The sequence below is a fragment of the Muscardinus avellanarius genome (assembly GCF_963383645.1).
Source record: "Muscardinus avellanarius genome assembly, chromosome: 16".
Taxonomy (NCBI): Eukaryota; Metazoa; Chordata; class Mammalia; order Rodentia; family Gliridae; genus Muscardinus; species Muscardinus avellanarius.
The window spans coordinates 43,698,607-43,717,302 of record NC_137802.1 but is presented as its reverse complement, the minus strand read 5'-3'; the positions used below and the strand labels follow the sequence as shown (position 1 = coordinate 43,717,302).

The 18,696-nt window shown below is 42.8% G+C and overlaps 1 protein-coding gene across 1 annotated transcript in view; it reads right to left on the bottom strand.

Moving 5' to 3' along the window:
* Positions 1 to 667: 667 nt before the first annotated feature.
* CA10 (carbonic anhydrase 10) overlaps positions 668 to 18,696 on the bottom strand; it is a gene marked incomplete at both ends in the record, with an annotated part of 532,584 nt that continues 514,555 nt past the window's right edge. Inside the window, 3 exons of the mRNA XM_080712393.1 lie at positions 668 to 690; positions 3,196 to 3,370; positions 6,137 to 6,291. Of these exons, the coding sequence (XP_080568519.1) occupies positions 668 to 690; positions 3,196 to 3,370; positions 6,137 to 6,291 (353 nt within the window). The remainder of the gene's footprint in view (positions 691 to 3,195; positions 3,371 to 6,136; positions 6,292 to 18,696) is intronic.

Genomic DNA, 18,696 nt, shown 5'->3' with positions numbered 1-18,696 from the left:
TCTTTATAGTCTGCAGTGATATATATATACAATGTGTAGCTCTTCGGTATCTGTCCTTTTTTTTTTTCCTTTTTAAATTGTTGAGTAAACAGAAGAATTGTAATCTAGAAATAAGTGTCCTTGGTCAGCTTTGTCCTTTTATATGGTCACCAGCATCCTTGCAGGATCCCAGGACCTGTCGGAGATGACTCGAGGTGAAGTCCGCTTGATGCTCTCAGCGCTGTGATTTCTCCTCTCTCTCGTTTGGAAGAATTTTGTATGTACAAAGGCTGAAAAGTCTCATTGGGTTGATGTATTATATTAGTTCAGGAAAAACGGTATCAAAATTGTAATCGGGTTAACTGGTTATTTTCTTCTAAGACTTCTTATGAATGAGCCTTTTGTTTCAGAGACTCGACTTTTCCATCATGGAGGTTGGATGAGTGTGTGTGTGTGTGTGTGTGTGTGTGTGTGTGTGTGTGTGTGTACTTGTGTTTGGGAGTGTATATAAGAGATGTGTTCCTCTGGTATGATTTTGCAGACACTTTTCATGAAGAAGGGGCCAATCCAAAGAGTGAATGAGGCTTGGGGGAGGGAAGGAGAGAGAAGAAAGAAGGGGACATCCTAGGTTACGTCAATTCACAGTCGTAGCATTTCACTGAGGTGGGATTCTTCTTGGCTTGGTTCCCTACTTGAGGAGCCATTCATTTACTGGAAAGAGAGAAAGGAACAAAACCATACACACACATACACACACAACACAAAACAGGTGTAATTGAATTAATTTGCACGTTAATGGGGGCTTACTCCAAAGGGAAAGGGGCGATGTGTCAATGCCTTCTTGTTTATTTGTATCCCAGCTACTCTCTTCCCCATGACCCTCCAGACTTGTGTTGACTAATATGGTGGCCACCAGCCATATGTGGCTGCCACAAATCTAAATGAGTTAAAATTAAGAGTTCAGTTGTATCTTCACACTAGCCATTCCTCAGCTGTCCATTATACAACTGGTAGTTGCTGAACTGGGTCTTGTAGATGTTTCCATTTTCAGTGTTGAAGAAAATTCTAGTGGATGGCACTGGTCTGGACCAGGATGGGAAAACTTCAGCCCACAGCCCAAAGCTAGCACACTGCCTATTTTTATAAATAAACTACTCCTTCTTTCCTTCCTTCCTTCCTTCCTTCCTTCCTTCCTTCCTTCCTTCTTTCCTTCCTCTTTCCCTCCTTCCCTCCCTTCCTCTTTCCTTTCCTTCTTTTTAAAATTTTTTTATTGGTGCATTGTAGTCATACATTTTAATGGAGTATAAGATGGTAGAGGCATACATGCACATATCACTCAATTAGCCCTTCCCCAATTCCCACCCCATTCCCTCCCCCTCCCTCCTTCTCAGGTTTGGCTTAGTGATTGTGCTTCCTTCTTTTTGTGGCACTAGGGATCAAACCCAGGGGTATTCTACTCTGAGCTACACCCCAGCCTTTTTTACTTTTTAAAATTTGAAATAGTCTTGCTAACTAAGTTGCTGAGGGTCTTGTTAAATTGCTGAGGCTGTCCTTGAATCTGAACTCCTACTGTCTCAGCTTCATAAGTACTGGGATTTCATACATGAGCTACCACACCTGGCATAAGTAAAGTTTTATTGTAGCATAATCATATCCTTTTATCTACAAACTATGTCATTAGAGTGTGACAGAGACCACATTTGGCCACACAGAGCGAAAATATTTGCTTACTGCCCCTTTACAAAGAAAGGGTGCTAGCCGGGCGTGGTGGCGCATGCTTGTAATCCCCACACGTGGGAGGCGGAGACAGGAGGATCACACAGGTTCGAAGCCAGCTGTGCTGGCTTAAAAGACCCTGTTTCCAAATCAAAATATAAAAATAGGTCTGGGAGTGTAGCCCAGAGGTAGAAGGGTTTCCATGAACCCCAGTACCACAATGAAAGAAAGAAAGAAAGAAAGAAAGAAAGAAAGAAAGAAAGAAAGAAAGTAAGAAAGAAAGAAAGGGTGCTGGTTCCTGCTCTAGACTGTGAGCTCTGTGGAGTTTGGGCCTTATCTGTCTTCACTACCACCATATTGTCATCACTTACTCAAGTGCCCAGCAGATAGTAGGGGTACAATAGACAGATATTGACTAGGAGAAAGGCCAATGAATGAGTGGGTATTTATTTATCTAGTAGTTCTGGCTTGAATAGAGCAAAAAAAAAAATACTATAGTTTAGGTACTCTGCCAGGGATATGAGAGAAAAAAGAAAGACAGTAACAAGGGGAAGGAGGAGAGAGAAAGTGGAAGATGGGGGCAGCAGTGGTGGCTGCTTCTAGAAGCTCCTGGTACTAACCACAGTCCCCCTGTTTGGGGAATGTGTTATTGCTACAACATGCTTCCCCATCCAGGCTCTTTATTGTCTCTCACAATAAGCTAGGGAGTTAATGGAGATAGGGATGGTCAGAAAGGTAAATGACTCAGTGGGTAAAAGACCTGGCTGGGTATGCACAGCTTGGAGAACCAGATCAGCAACTTGTGAGTCCTGACTGCAATATAGGAAATCTCCAGGAGACCAGCCTGCCTTCATCCCCCTTTCCACACTGAGAGTTTACCACAGTGGTAAGCTGATATTTAGTTAGTGTGCAGGAGGGGAAAAAGAGAGGGCTTCTCTGTGGACCAGAGAGTTGCAGAAGACAGAAGTCATCTTAAATATGCCCTTCAGTAAGAATAATAAGTACTTCTAGGGACATAGTGCTGGACAAAGATATGTTCACACACGTTACCTCACTGGATCCCTAAGGCCAGTCTTGTAGGTGACACGTGACCAAAAGTTCCACTGCTTCTCACTATCCCGTTTTACTAAATAACCTTGGGGAAATCAGCCTGTCTGAGATCTTCTGCAAAATGGCAATAAAAGGAGCAGTGTAGCCTGAGCCAGAGGAGAGGATATAAAGGTTTCATATATGTGACATCAAACCTTGAATATATCTATATATAGATATATAGCTGTATAGATATATCACATATATCAGACCTTTAAACCTTTATTACCTTCATCTACTCATAATGTATAGGCTCTTACAGCAGTAAAGTCCCATGCACATGGGGAATGGTGATCTCATTTATAGTCATGGATCCTATCACCAGAGCTAGCACCAAGCCATTACAGACAGGCCTAAGAGGAAGACGGAGCTCTGGCTGGGGTCCCCTGCTTTCTGAGCCTCTGTACCCACCTCTATACTGAAGCTTCTGGGCTCGGTTGTTTGGGCAGTCCTTCCCCTGTAAACTGAAGTTGATGTTGGTGCGGATGCAGCGGTTGTTGAGCGGCTGCACTGGCCTGAAGTTGTCACTCATGCTCAGAAAGATCTGTGATGGCTGGTTCTGGCTGAGTAGGCGTAAGGAATGCATCTGCGAAGAGAGAAATAGCCGTGAGATCCAACCATCCTCTGAAATGCACCAGGGAAAAAGTCAGACTGAGTAGACCGTGGCAGGTCCACATGACATCCGCTGTCTGGGAAAGGGCATGTGTCTCTCAGGGCTCCTTCCCTGGGGGTCATCTCAGCTGCAGGATGCTGAAGCCTCCAGGAATGGAGTGAGACTGGTTTTTACCTTGTTGTCTTACGTACGTCTTTGAACAAGTAATTTATTCTTACACTCACTTGCACCATCTGTCAAAGGAGGAATTCAGCTAGGTATTCTTCTCCTCCTCCTTCTCCTCCGTGTGGTACTAGAATTTGAACCCAGGTGCATTCTGCCTCTGAGCTTCATCCCCAGCCCTATTTTATTTTTTGTTTTGAAACAGGGTCTTGCTAGGTTGCTGAGAGTCTCTCAATATTGTCTAGGCTGTCCTTGAACCTCTGTTCCTCCTGTCTAAGTACTAGGATTATAGGCATGGCCACCATGCCCAGCTTCTAGGGTTTCTTCTTCCTTTGACACCGTTCAGTTCAAGAATTCCCTTACCCAGACCATTGTGATTGGTCCAGGGGTCAGAGTTCAACTAAAGTGAGCAAATTCAGTTCCTTTTTTTGTGATTCTCAGAGCCGGGTATCTGGACTATAACATCAGTAGTTGTGTTCCACCACAGGCCTGGGAAGCAAAAGAAGCCAGGTCCTCCCAGGAGAGAAGCCTGCGGCACACCAGTGGGAAGGAGGGAAGTGAAGAGGTGCTGGCTCTTCTGAATCAGGTGAATGCCTGACATCTCTTTCTGATCTGGTGTTCTAGAAGATACCCAGTATCTCTTGAATAAATCCTTTTTCTAAGCTTATGCTCTCTGCAGGTGGCTACTGTTGCTTGTCATTGAATCCCAGTCAACACAGATAGGATGGGGACTTCAAACTGTTTCAGTTGTTGCCAGCTGTGAACATATATCCTGTCAAGGAGACCAGTCCCCTCTCACTTGTTCATCTTTCCTTTTTCTGTGGACTTTCACAATTGTAAAATGTCAAAGCAGAAACAGACTCATGTAATTTACCCATCACAATGAAGAGTATTCATTTCACAGAACAGGTAACACAATGAACCATTTAGCAAAGCAGGCACGGGGGGGTGTGGGGGGCAGGCCGTGTTCCTGTCCAGTTCTGAGGAGTAGCTCATTTGCAAGATAACCCTCACCCGGGTAAACAAAACAACGACCCCAAACTCTGTGTTCAAATCTATTTGTGAAATGCTACATATGTTGCCTCCTCTTGGAGACATATGTACTGTCATTTTAAAAAGGTGTGAGCTGTGGGGCCTGATGACACACGCTTGTAATCCCCACGCTTGGGAGGCAGAGACAGGAGGATCGTGCAGGTTAACTGGTTATTTTCTTCTAAGCCAGCTGCGCTGGCTTAAGAGACCCTGTTTAAAAAAAAAAAAAGTATAAAATAGATCTGGGAGTGTAGCTTGGAGGTAGAAGGGTTTTCAGGAACCTCAGTACCACCAAAAATAAAAAAAAAAATAAAAAGGTGTGAGCTGCCGGGCGTGGTGGTGCACGCTTATAATCCCAGCGCTTGGGAGGCTGAGACAGGTCACACAAGTTCAGAGCCACCCTCAGCTCTTTAGTGAGGCTCTCGGCAACTTAGTGAGACCCTGTTTCTGAAAAGTATAAAAAAATAGGTCCGGGAGTATAGCCTGGAGGTATAAATGCCCCTGGATTCCACCCCCAGTACCAAAAATAAAAAATAAAAAATAAATAAAGGCATGAGCCAGCACATCTATAATCTCAGAACTTGGGAGGCTGAAACAGGAGGATACCAGGTTTGAGACCAGCCTTGGCAATTTAGCAAGACCCTCAATAATTTAGCAGAACCCTGTTTCAAAATAAAAAAAAAAATAGAAAGGGCTAGGGTGTAGCTCAGGGGTAGAATGCTCCTGGGTTTAATCCCCAGTGTGCGTGGGCATGCACACACATACACACAGCTCAAGAGGTCCGATTATAATTAAATCTATATAACCTTTTCATACCCAGTTTTCGAAATACCTTTGATCACGTCATTCAGTTTGCTCATTTGCTCTTTGAATGCCATAGCTCCATAGCTGTAGAGCACACACTGGGAACAGACTCTGCTGTCCTTCACTCAGGCAGAATGCTCCTCCAACCAGTTCATGCTAAGTCAACTCAGGTGTGGGCTCTTTAAACATAGGTGGTATGAGTTGAATTGTACATCCCCCCCAATAGAAGTGGAAGGTACTGGTGACCCCCAGTACTTAGGAGTGGGGTCTTGCTCGGAAATGGAGTTGCTGCAAATGTAATTAGCTGAGATAAGATGGAGCTATTGGGATGGGCTCTTCTAAGGGTGATTTGTATATTTACAGAAAGGGGGACTCCAGACACAGAGACTCAGAGACAGGGAGAAGGCCACATAAAGATGAGGGCAGAGACTGGGGACATTGCTTCATATGCCAAAGAGCACTGTGGTTTTCCTGCAAACCACTGAAGCCAGGGCGAGCTATGAGGCAACAAGAGGCATGGGATGCCCTTCATCTCTATTAGAAAGAATCAACCTTCTGACAACTTCATCTTGGACTTCTAACCTCCACAAACCTGAGGCAATACTTTTCTGTTGTTTAAGCCACCAGTTCATGGCACTTGGTTATTGCAGTCCTAGTAAACAAATACAGTAGGCACCAAGCCAACCCAGCTGGTCTTTATACCATCTTCCCCATTAGCTAAAAGACCAAAGGTAAGCTCACCTGCATCCTGGTTATGTAGACAGGTTTGTTCATTATTATCCAACTTGCCGTCTCATAGCAGGGTGGGATAGTCATTGACCCATCATAAGTGATGAAACTAGAGGTCTCTGGATATAGTTCCTCTATATTAAGTCCCTGTAGTAAATAAGCATCATCTAGAAAAGAAGGTAAGAAAGACTTAAGAATTAGGTTTCTCTAGGAAGTATTGGTATTGCTGATAGACTTTTTTTTCTTTTTGGAGTCTAGGAGACTGTATCAGTCAGGATAGGCTGCAGTAACACACAGTCCCAATATCTCCCCTAAATCTCAACCATTTTCAACAACAGAGTTTTATGTATTGATCTCAGACACGTCCATTTCAGGTTGGTCGAGGGTTTACCATTTGTATTCACACTTTGGGACTCAAACTCTAAAAGCAGCCACTATCAGTCACATTGTCATTTGTGAATCATAATGACAGAAACTAGAGGTATTTATTGGCCCTTCGAAATTCCATCCCAAGAGTAACATGTTACTTATGCTCACACTTTGGTAGCCAAAGAAGTTACATGGCCAAGGCTAGTGTCACAGGCATGAGGGAGCCCATTCCTCCCATGGGAGGGACATTGTGTATTGGTGAACTGAGCACTGTGTCCCACCATGAGGACTGTATGAAGAGCCAAGTCCTCCATGATGGACCCTGAGACCTAGACCATAAGCATGAGAATCACAACAAAATGAACAAATACAGGCTTTAGGACCTGTTGAAAAGTGACCTGTTTTACTATTATTATTTATTAACATTGCTTAATTAAAATAACACTAAGAAATGCTTTTAGGAAGAAAAATAATCAGCCTAAATCCTACCACAAGATCCAATGGTTAAGGTCAATAATCAGTTTCATTTTTCATGCATCTCTTCCCTGGAGGCTCGTGCAGATAACCTTTTATTTTATTCTTATTTGAGGTATTTACACTCGCATAGCTTTTATTATCAAATAGTTTTTTTTAATGGTATAAACAACGTTAAGTACATAAATGATTATATGGGAAAAAGGAAAGAAGATATAATTTCAATTATCTATGAAAATTACACTTAGCATTTTGGTTTATTTATTTATTTATTTTTATTGGTGCACTGTATTCATACATCATAATGGTATAAAGAAAATACTTTTGTAGACATACATGCATACATCGTCCAGTTAGCCCCTACCTGGTCCCCACCCCATTCCCTCCCCATTCCCTGCTTCCCATGCTTGGCTTAGTGGTTGACATCTAGTTTTATAGCAATTTATCCAATATTAACGATGATTATCTCACATAACAGTTTCATTTGTCTGATACCAAGCTTTTGATGACTTAAAGATAACATTTCAATATTTCTTTTTTCTTTCTTTCTTACCAGAGAATATTTTTTCTTTTTCTTTTTTTTAGGTGAAACTATCATACATTTATTTATTTATTTTTCAGAAAAAATCTATCCTGATATGGAATATGGACTCTAGATACCCAAAACAATCTCGAAGAAGAACGAAGCTAGAAGATGTATATTTTCTGATTTCAAACCATATAAAGCTACAGTAATTGAAACAGTGTAGTACTGTTCCAGAGGCAGAAATATAAACCATTGGAGTTAAATAAAAGCCTAGAGATAAATTCTTCCCTATATTGTCAAGTTATTTTTGACAAGGTTTCCACGAACATTTGGTGGAGGAAATGCTAATCTTTTAACTAAATATTGTTGAAAAATAATAATTACATGAAAAAAATAAAATTGGACCCTTACCTAACACCATACGCAAATATTAACTCAAAATAGACAAAAGACCAAAATATAAATCTTAAGACTATAAACTTTTAGAAGAAAATCTGGGTCATAAAATCTCACAACATTGAAATTGGCAGTGATTTCTTGGATATGATTTCAATGGCACAGGCAACAAAAGGGTAAACAAACTCCCTAAAAAATAAAAAAAAATATTGTATATCCAAAGACAATGTAAACAGAATTAAAAGTTACTGATAGAATGGGATAAAATATTTCCAAATGCTATATCTGAAGGTATATTAATATTCCAACTAGAAATCCTAAAAATTAACAACAATAAAGGCAAACAATACCATTTAGAGATAGGTAAAAGACTAACATAAATAATGAATCTCTACAGATAACCAATCTTAGTTGTCTGTTGGATGGAAAATCTTGTTTCTCTGGTTCTGGTGTGTGTTACCTATTTCTTCTTTGTAGTTAATCTCTTTGAGTATTTTCCCTAGCACTGGTTTTGAAGACATAAATTCCTTCAGTTTCTGTTTGTCGTGGAAGCTTCTTATTTCCCCATCTAATTTGATAGAAAGTTTTGCTGGGTAGGAAATTTTTGGCTGGAAGTTGTTTTCTTTCAGAGTTTGGAATATGTTACTCCAAGCCCTTCTGGTTCTCATGACTTGGTTTGGGAAGTCGAGTGATTCTAATTGGTTTGCCTCTGAATGTCACTTGGCCCTTTGTTTTTGTTGCCTTTAAGATTCTCTGCTTGGCTTCCACATTGGTCATTTTGACAATTATGTGGCGTGGGGATCCTCTTCTCTGATCCTGTTTAAAGGGAGTTCTATAAGTATCCTGGACCTGTGTATCGACCTCTTGCTCTATGTTTGGAAAATTTTCTGCTATTACTTCCTTGAAGAGATTGTTGATCCCTTTGGTTTCACTTTCTTTTCCCTCCTCTATTCCAATTATTCTTAGGTTAGCTCTCTTAAAATGGGCCCATATTTCTTCAATGTCAGATTCTGGCTGTCAGATTTTTTTTTCTAAATTAGAAACTATGCGTTCATTTTTTGAATGATCATCTTCTAAGAGCGAGATTCTATTCTCCATGTGGTCTAATCGGTTGTTTGTACTTTGAATTGAGGCCTTTACTTCATTAATTGCATCCTTTATCTCTTTTTGGCTCTCTCTGGATTCTTTTCGAAACACCTCTATTATTTCTACAGTTATTTTCCTGATTTGATCTTCTAGAAATCTCTGAATTTCTGTTTTATCGGGTTCTGAAGTTGTGGGGTTGTGGGCATTCATTGCTCCATTGTTATTCCTCTTTCCCATGATTTCAGAAGTTTGTGCCTTCTCTGGGTTCTTCCCTTGGGTCACTATGACTTCACTTAAGGTGCTCTGGATCTCGAGTCTGTGGTATCTCAGTCCCCACTACTCCTTTACTGGGTTGTATCTTAGAGTCTCAGACCCTGGGAGTCAAATGAGGTTGCTTTAGACCATGGGGGGGGGGTGCCAGGTTGGGCGTTCTCCTATGGTGTGATATCTTTGCCACCGCCACTCCCCCACTGGGTCAAGTCCCTGGGAGTACAGTACTGGGATTTCTCCTCTAGGGGCCACAATTTGACTCACTGTTGTTAAGTGCGTAGATGGAACTGTAGTGGACTCAGTGAATTTGCTGCTGCTGCCGCCAGTGGCAATATGGCACCGCTGCCCCGCCCTCGGCCATGAGGCTGGCATATTTCTTTTCTGTTTTTGAGCTCTGCTCTGAGTCCCTGCAGGGTGTGCTGAGCCCAGCCGCTGGGAGCTTTAGATACTCCCTGCGCCAAGAAATCTGCCGAATCCCACCCGGCTGTTCCACAGCGGCTCACCTTGGCTCGCTGTCCGCCGCTCCTCTCTGAAGCCTGGTGGGCTGTGGAGTGCGTTGTTCTGGTGCCGTCCGATGAGCTTGCCGCTGCCACCGGCAGTAAGGTGCTGCTGTTGCGTCCTCGGCCATGAGGCCGGCTTATCTCCTCTCTGGCTCTGAGCTCCGTTCTGAGTTCCCCTCCTCTCTGGAGCCTGGTGCTGCAAGGGAAGATGGCGCCCGCCGCTCCGTGCTGTGGCTCCAACCGCAGCACTGCGATCTGGTTTCTTTCTGGTGTCTCGTTTTTCCAGCCCTCTTTTTTCTCTGTCCCTTGTAATTACACTTTTTGTTTCTCTGCTTATGGTGTTTTCTGGCTATGAAAGGCACTGATTTTGTGGTAATAGAGATTGGTTGTTAGCAGGACTCGTAAGCCCCGCTTTTCTCCGTTGCCATCTTCCCGGAAGTCTGGTATATTTATTTTTTTAAAAAATATAGTGCATTGGTTGAACTTTTAAGAAAAGCAATATATTAGGGTTGTAAAATCTTAATAAACTGCACTGAATCTTTCTTTCTTTCCTTCTCCTTGTGACACTTTTTCCTTTCATATTTTTGCATGCTGTTGCTCTTGGCTTCCATAACACAATAGTGTTCTTATTTTTATGGCCATTCTTTTTCTTCTGCTGCTGACTCTCATCTTCATCATGTTCCAATGTCACAATCCCTGAGGACCAGTCTAAGCTTTAATTCTTTTCTCAGTCTCTACGTTCATCCTAGGGCTACCCAATTATATTCATGGCTTCAATGGTCTTGTGCACCCCAGTGATTGCAGACCTTTGTCCGCAGAGGTGTCCCATCTGCCAGGATGCCATGAGCATCCACCCCTGTGGCCAATGTAGGCAGCTGGAGAACACATGGCAGAAACCTAAAGCCTGGATGGCAGGGTCTCCCGCAGAACCCCCAGATTCATGTGTGTTGTCTCCTCCCTGTGTTGGTGGGACATAAATCTCTCTCCAGTGGTTGATACAATCTCTCAAGTTGAGGGACTTATACACACAGCTGGAACCTCATGATGACCCAGTAAGATGAGTCAGGCAGAGGGTATCATCCTCCTTGACAAAATAAAGATCAGAGAGGCAAGACAACCAGCCCCCAGCCACAGAGCAAGTTGGAGACAGCAGAGCAGGAACTGCAATCTCCTGGCCTCCCTCCACACCAAGGTCATTCATACGTTCAGTAAAGACTCAATTAGGTACCTCTTTATGGCAGGTGCAGGGTTAGGGCTCTGGAGATAGAGCAATGAACAAGGTGGATCCAGCGCCTGCATCACACTAATTGAAGAGCTAAAAACAAATGGCAGAATGAATATGTGTAGACCGAAAGTTTGGGTGACAAGTACTTACTTACCTACTGATTCTGGAGTTAATGCTACTGATCTGTTTCCTGGGTAAAGCCTACCTCCTCTCTATATTTTTCCTCCAGAAATGGCTCATTTAATTTTCTCTAACAAGAGAGCCCTTTTTGTCAAGGGGACTTGAATTTCAGAGTTTCTTTGCTTCTTCTTTAGATAGTGAACAAGCTACCAGTTGAGCTGGTAGTTTGTTTGTTTGTTTGTTTGTTTATTTATTTATTTATTGTGGGTCTGGGAAAGGAACCCATGGGCATTCGACCTCCAAGCTATACCCCCTGCCCTATTTTTTATTCTTTATTTTGAAACCAGGTCTTACTAAGTTGCAGAGGGCCTCACTAAGTAGCTGAAGCTGTCTGCGAACCGTAATCCTCTGGTCTCAGCCTCCTGAATGCTGGGATTACTAACTGGTAGTTTAAAATGTAAATAAAACCACAATTTTTCTGCTCCATCCCAAACTACCCTTTCTTGGCCTCTTCCTCTTCTTTTGAGGTAGCAGAAGAGTCTGGGGTCTGTCCATGCAAAGATGAGGTGGAGAGCTGGGTCAATGGATCAACTATAAGAGGAGGGACTTTTACTAAGGATCCAGGTCTAGCCCAAGAGGAGAGTAGTGATTGGAATATGGCTGGGTCTGCACTGAGGTTGTGTGGTCAGCTGCTCTCACAACAAAGCCACGGTGTACAGAGTGCATACCCATGTGATGGTTCAGGAGCTGGATCAGGCACCCACACAATAAGTTTATCACTTGTCTGTGACTGTTCCTTAGCCCCTTCATAGATGTCAGGCACTAAGTAAGCTCAGCATAGGTGAGCCTGGACACAATTAAGTGAAATGCAATTGGGCGGCACAGAAATAGTGATATAAATCTGCACTGGCCCAGAGACAGGCTGTCGGTTCTGCCTGAGGAACTCAGGAAAGGATGGCTCAAGGAGTTAAGCTGAACTGCATCTTGAATGACGGAAGATAATAGTGTGTGGCTGGCAGGGGGTGGGTGTCAAGGGTACTGTAGACAGAGTCATTTAGAGAGAGAGCTAAGGCAGTTTAGAGTGGCATGTTCTTGGGGGTGGCTAGAGCATGTGTGGGATGCAGGGGGAGGGATGTTGTGGGGAATGAGCCTGGTGGGGTCAGCACAGGCCTTGCAGGAGGCCCTTCTATGCACTGCTGGGAGTTGGGCTTCATCCTGGAGGCCATTCGGAGCCACTGAAGGGTTCAGAGCCGGGGATGGCAGGACCAGATTTGTACTTAATGAGGCTTGCTCTGATGGTGCTTTGGCCTGAAGATGAACATGCTGAATGAGAAAAAGGAGCATTCAACACATTTTTATTAAAGGTCAATGTGATTTGTTTAACCAAGCTTGCACCAGGAGCATATTGGGTACTCTAGCGTGCCACTATTATTGTATTTTATTTTATTCAGGGAGGCTGGGAGGAGGGAAGGGAAGGAGGTGGCAGCATCAGGGGTAGTCTGGGCATAACAGGAGTAAAGAAAAGGAACATTTATGTTTTCCTGAAACTGTAGCCATTCTTGGGTTGCAGCCACATTGGAGGGAAAGGGTAGAGGCTGGCACAGGCTGGGAGCAAGGGGTTAAAGATTATGTGTATGGATTTATGTCAGGCAGTAGAATGAGGGTGTGTTTCTAAAACACATGGTGCTGACACTCCAGGATTCCCCTGCTGGGGTCCTGCTGGAAGATTCCTTTCCATCCACTTCCTGTAAGAGCCGTGACAGTGGGCAGAGGTCACAAGCAGCTTCTTTTCCTCCTGATCCTAATTCTATGCCTGCACTCGCATATTTACATTGCTGAAATTGATGTGCACTTAATTGATACCATTTGTCCTCATTCTGCCTCATAGGCTGTCATTAAATTCACAGTCTTAAATGTTGGAATTTAAGAACATCAGGCTACATTTTTTTTTGCATTATTTTTTCTTCTGCATGGAAGTTTGCTTGAAGAAGTTGGTCGAACAGAGACAGTGGGACCCAAGAAAAAGGTATCTGGGTCAACTAGGAATCTTTAGTCACAGCATCCAGCCACACTGGGGTGCTTTCTATGGCTGGCTAGGCCAGAAACTAATAATAACCCACAGATAACCTGCCCATGAAGCTGCCAGAAGAAAACCCTCCTGTTTTGTGGGTGTTGTAGAAAGAAAAAAGCCAGAGAGTAAATGTAGGGAAAGTCAGAGTCTCCTCTCCAAACTCTCATGGCTTTATTCATTGGTAAGAATGGCAAAATTAGTAAAAAAAAAAAATATATATATATATATATATATATATACAGATTAGTAAGAGACATAAAACTATGGTGTGGAGCCCAGAGGTCAACGAAGTGATGCTGCATGTATCTGCTTATTTTCGGGAGGCCAATTGGGAGGAAGTCGTGGCAAAAGTTCAAATAGGTTTTCATGAAAGTTTAATAGAGTTATTTTCTCTGTCTCTCATCTATCATCTAAATATCATATCTCTCTACCATCATATCTATCCACACATTCACCCATATATTAACTCTCTATATCTAGCTATCCATCTACTTTATGAAAAGAATAGCGTGCCGAGGGAAATCCCTAGACTTCAAGTTAACAGTCTTAATCTAAATCTAATTATGACTTGGCTAGTAACTTATCATTGCTTCCTGGAGAAGCCAGAGGACCTCTTACTTGCAGCACCAGACAATTGTGTGTACTTGTTAAGTCCATCTACAGGTTAAAAGACCCCTCGGTTAATCAATAAAGGTAGACTATTTAATGCACAGCATATAGCCCCCAATTTTAGTCTTTTGAATGACTGCAGAAGTTGGCAGCTGTGCCTTTGGTTTTATGACATGGTCTTGCTGAATCTATGATTTATCTCAGACTGAGTTCTTAGTCATGATTACAACTCCCAAGGTGACTTTGTTGTTGTTGCTGAAAGTACACACTTGATGAAATGCCTAGGACCACATAGTGGGAACTCTTTCCCTTTTTATGGGCTTCCCAGCAGCCTTGGTCAGGAGCATCCACTTACTCACAGGGACCACAAATGGGGTGTAATGTCACTCGCTGCCCGCTTATGCAGTTCCCATTCAGAGCAAACCATGCCAATGAGAAAAAGGCCCGGCGTTTCTGTAGATCGATACTGTTTTCTGATCAATATGGAACTATTTGGTGATTTTATTATACAAAATGACATTTCCTCTTGTAATCTGAGGCAAACTCAAGTGAAATAAAAAGGCAATTACTAAAGAATAAAACACTATGTTTTTTTTTTGTTTGTTTTACACAAACAATAAATGAAAAAAAGGGCCTCTGAGAATTGGAATGTTGGAGGTAAGCCACCCCTTTTCTGTTCCTTGCTGACATGAATAACTACTCAGATTGCAACACAGGGAGCAGTGTGCTGCATTTCGTATTCTGTGGAAACGTTTCCAAAGCCATTCCTTTGAAATGAAAGCACAAGTTCAATTAAGCATGGAAAGAGGCACCTGGAGCAATACGCTTAAACTCCTGAGTGATATTTCATCACATTTAACACCGTGTCCCTTAAGAAGCAGCACAGAGAACACTCCCAGAAGAACCGCGGAGTAGAAGCAGTCACACACCGGCCTGCTATTTCCTATGTGCCCTTCTTTGGTAGAGGGTTAAGGGAGGTGGGGCAAAAGAGAACTTATAAACAGGCAAGACCACAATATATTTTTAAGGGACTTATTCCCTGTGCCAAGCACCATGTTTATTTATTTATTTTTGGTACTGGGGATGGAATCCCAGGGGCATTCTACCTCCAAGCTATACCCCAGCTCTGTTTTTTTTTTATTGTTATTATAAGACAGGGTCTCACTGAGTTGCAGAGGGCCTCACTGAGTAGCTGAGGCTGGCCGTGGACCTCGGCCTCCTGTCTCAGCCTCCCAGGTACTGGGATTATAAGCGTGTGCCACCATGCCAGTGCACCATCACCATGTTTATTTTATTTTAGTTTTTTGGTACTGGAGGTTGAGGCCAAGGGTATTCTACCTCTGAGCTACACTCGTAACTCTATTTTATTTTTTGTTTTGAAATGAGCTCTCACTAACTAGCTGAGGCTGGTCTCAAACCTGAGATATTCCTGTCTTAGCCTCCCATGTCCTAGGATTATAGGTGTGTACCTTGAAGCCTGGCACGAAGCACCAAATTTAAAAGTTTCCTTCAAATGTCTTCAGTGGTGTGCCTTTATTTTCTTGGAGAAAATATATTAATACAGTAGCCAGACCTTTGAAACTTTGGACTTTGTGATCCCTTAGTTTCTTATTGTATTGAAGCCACCATTGTATGTACTATGCATGACAGAAATGGGGCCTATGAAGCTGAAGGAGAATGAAGTTACCCAAATAACATTTTCTTGTAAGGTGTTGGAATCAAGTGTACCTTTTTATGATATGTGTGCGTATGTGGTACTTGATATTGAATCCAGGGACATTCTATCTCTGAGCTATACCCCGGTCCTTTTTACTTCTTTATTTTGAAACAGGATCTTGCTAAGTTGCTGAGGCTGGCCCCTAACCTGTGATCCTCCAGTCACAACCTCCCAAGTACCGGAATTATAGGAGTGCACCACTGCGCCAGGTAGAACGTATTCTTTATAGGCAATATTCTAATGAGTCCTGCCTTGGATCCTCTTAACAAGGCTCCTTGCATGGTGTTAATCATTACTTTTGCCACCTGACAATAACATAAAATCTCTTTTAAAAATAATTCCGGTTCAATGAAATCAGGTGCATACTAAAGTGTTATAAATGTTATCTTTTATGTAACTGGGGGTCTGTGTCTTCTAATTAATTAATGTAAGAAAGAAGGATAATACCAGCATTATTCTAATACACTACATTAAAAAATCAAGATGCCTCGAGTAGATTACCAATCTTTCCTCAAGAAAATCCTTTAGGAAAATCCATTTTTCAGTGTCATGATTTCAATCTTGCCCCTCACTCTGTTGTATGGGAATTTAACTTTAATAAAATGGATTTTCTTTAGAAGACTTTCTAAATTCAGCCTGAAATTTATTCAGGCTGAGCTTTTCCATCGTGGGTCCCATTTGGTGAGAGTGTTTTATAAGTTTTCCTTAGACATGCAAACTCTAAGCTTTTCAGGAAAGTCATAGAATATCATTGTTGCTGCTGTGTGCTGCATAGATATAAATATGGGAGTGGTGCTTCACTTAAAGTCAGCAAGCCGGGCATGGCAGTGTGTGCCTGTAATCTCAGTGCTTGGGAGGCTGACACAGGAGAATCACAGGTTTTAGGACAGCCTCAGCAATGTAATGAAACCCTCAGCAACCTACCAAGACCCTGTTTGAAAACAAAAAATAAAAAAGGGGGATGTAGTTCAGAGATAGAATGCCTCTAGTATCAATACCCAGCAACACATACACACAAACACACACACACATGTAAGCAAACTCTGTTGCTTAGGTGCACGTATTCTGTTTACATTTGGCATTATTTTTACCTTGCATCATAGTGAGCTGCCTCCTCTCCTCAGGAAGCTGGCTTTTGACTTTGGTCAATTTAGAAACACACACACACACATGCACATACACAATATACACAGGCGTATATGCGCACACACATATGTATGCACATAGGTATGTATATATGTATGTATATATAGCATGCACAGAGTTTCTGCTAGTCATTGCCCACGCAATTACCTTGTTTCAGCCTCAACTCTGCCATCTGAGATTCAGCACTAATATTCTCATTGTACTATCTACAGAACTGTATCTCAGAAGCACCGAGTCAAGGAACTTGGCTGCAGCCACACAGCAAAGAAAATGGGAAAGCCAGAACAGGAGCCTAGGCCCACTCTGTTCTCTCTTTTGCCATCAGAAGACACTACTTCCCAATCATCCTTTCCCCTCAGCCAGGTTCTCTTTTCCTCCTTTGATGGATTCCCTGGCACTGACTTGTACAATTTCCTATTTCCTGGCCATCTACCCTGTGCCCAGTGCTGTAAACCAGGCAAACAAACTGGGTCTCCACTAGCTGCCATCTTGTGGTGATTCTCTCTGGCTTCCAAGAGAATCTAAGTGTACAAGGAAAATCACAGGATCTCACTGCCACTGTCTGCACACTCTGTAGATGTGAACATCTCAGTTGGTGAGGGAGGCAGCCACACGGGAGACTCTTGCATGGTGGGATGTCTTTAGAAGTGATTTTCAAAGTTGGGCATGGTGGCACATGCCTGTCATTCTACTACTTAGGAGGGTGAGACAGTGGGATGACAGGTTCCAGGCCAGCCTCAGCAACTTTGGGACACCCTCAACAACTTAGCCAGATACTGTTTCAAGATTTAAAAAGGGTTGGATGTGTGGCTTGGAGGTAGACTGGCCCTGCATTCAACTCACAGGTGTGCATGCACACACACACACACACACACACACACACACACACACACACAGATTTTCAATTCTAAGTCAGGAAAATTTGAGCTGTTCTTCCCAAAGTGAGGACAACTCCTGCCTCTCTTCTCTGTTTATTCTTACTCTCATGATTTCCCCCAAGAGTCTAAATGCCACCTGGATGCCAATGTCTTCCACATCTACATCTTTGGTTCTCTCTCCTGAGATCCAGATTCCTATATCTCGTGGCCTATGCCACCTCTTCTCGGAAGCCCAGGAGATGCACAAGTTCATTATGTCCAAGATTCGTAGTCCCCTTCCCACCCATGGATGCGTGCCATCTAAGTCTTCTTTAGCCCAGTGGATGGAAATGCATTCTAATTTCTTGAGCTAAAAATCCTGCAGTCATCCTGGACACCTCCCTCATTACATATCTGACCCATTAGGAAATCTCTTGACTTTTCCTTTAAAATATAATCATGTGTCACTGCCCCTTCCTCTTGACCTGATTATGACCAATGACATCCCTTCATTACTTGCATGTCTGCTGTCACCTCCCCCTTCCACCCTTATTTCTCTGCAGTTTATTTTTAACCAAGTACCCAGAATGATCTTTTGGTCAGCAGATCATGTCACTCTTCTTGAAGTCTTAGACTGGCTTCAAGTTACAATATGACCTTCAAGGGGAAAACTGAGCCCACCTAAAATGAAATGTCTGTGCCTTCTCTGGTCACAACTAGACATGTCCATCATGGCAGTGCCACTGTCATCTCTCTGGTTGATGTTGGTTTCCATCACAGGTTCCATGTCAAGGGACACCTGCACAGGATTTGTACAGAGCTTGGGCTGGGGTTATAGTTAGATATAGAATGTACACTGAAGAGCTCAGAGTTGATACAAAAGTCATGAGGGTTGTTATTTTGTCAGTGGCTACATTCATTGTAATAAATTTACTGGGTGGTAATCTAGGTAGGAGGGGTTTGGCTGGAGGAGGTTGGTCTCTGGGGATGTGGCCTTGGGGACTGTGCTGTCTTTGAACCTCCTTCTTTGCTTGCTCTTTTGTTGCTTCTGGCCTCCATGACTTGAGAGCAGAGCTCTTGCTCTCTCCTTCTCTCTGCTTCCTGCTGTTATGTCCTGAGCTCTGTAGACCTGGCCTGACATGGACCGAACCTTCAAAATCTCCCCAAATGAGCAAATAAGTCTTCCTTTCTCTAAGTTGTGCATGG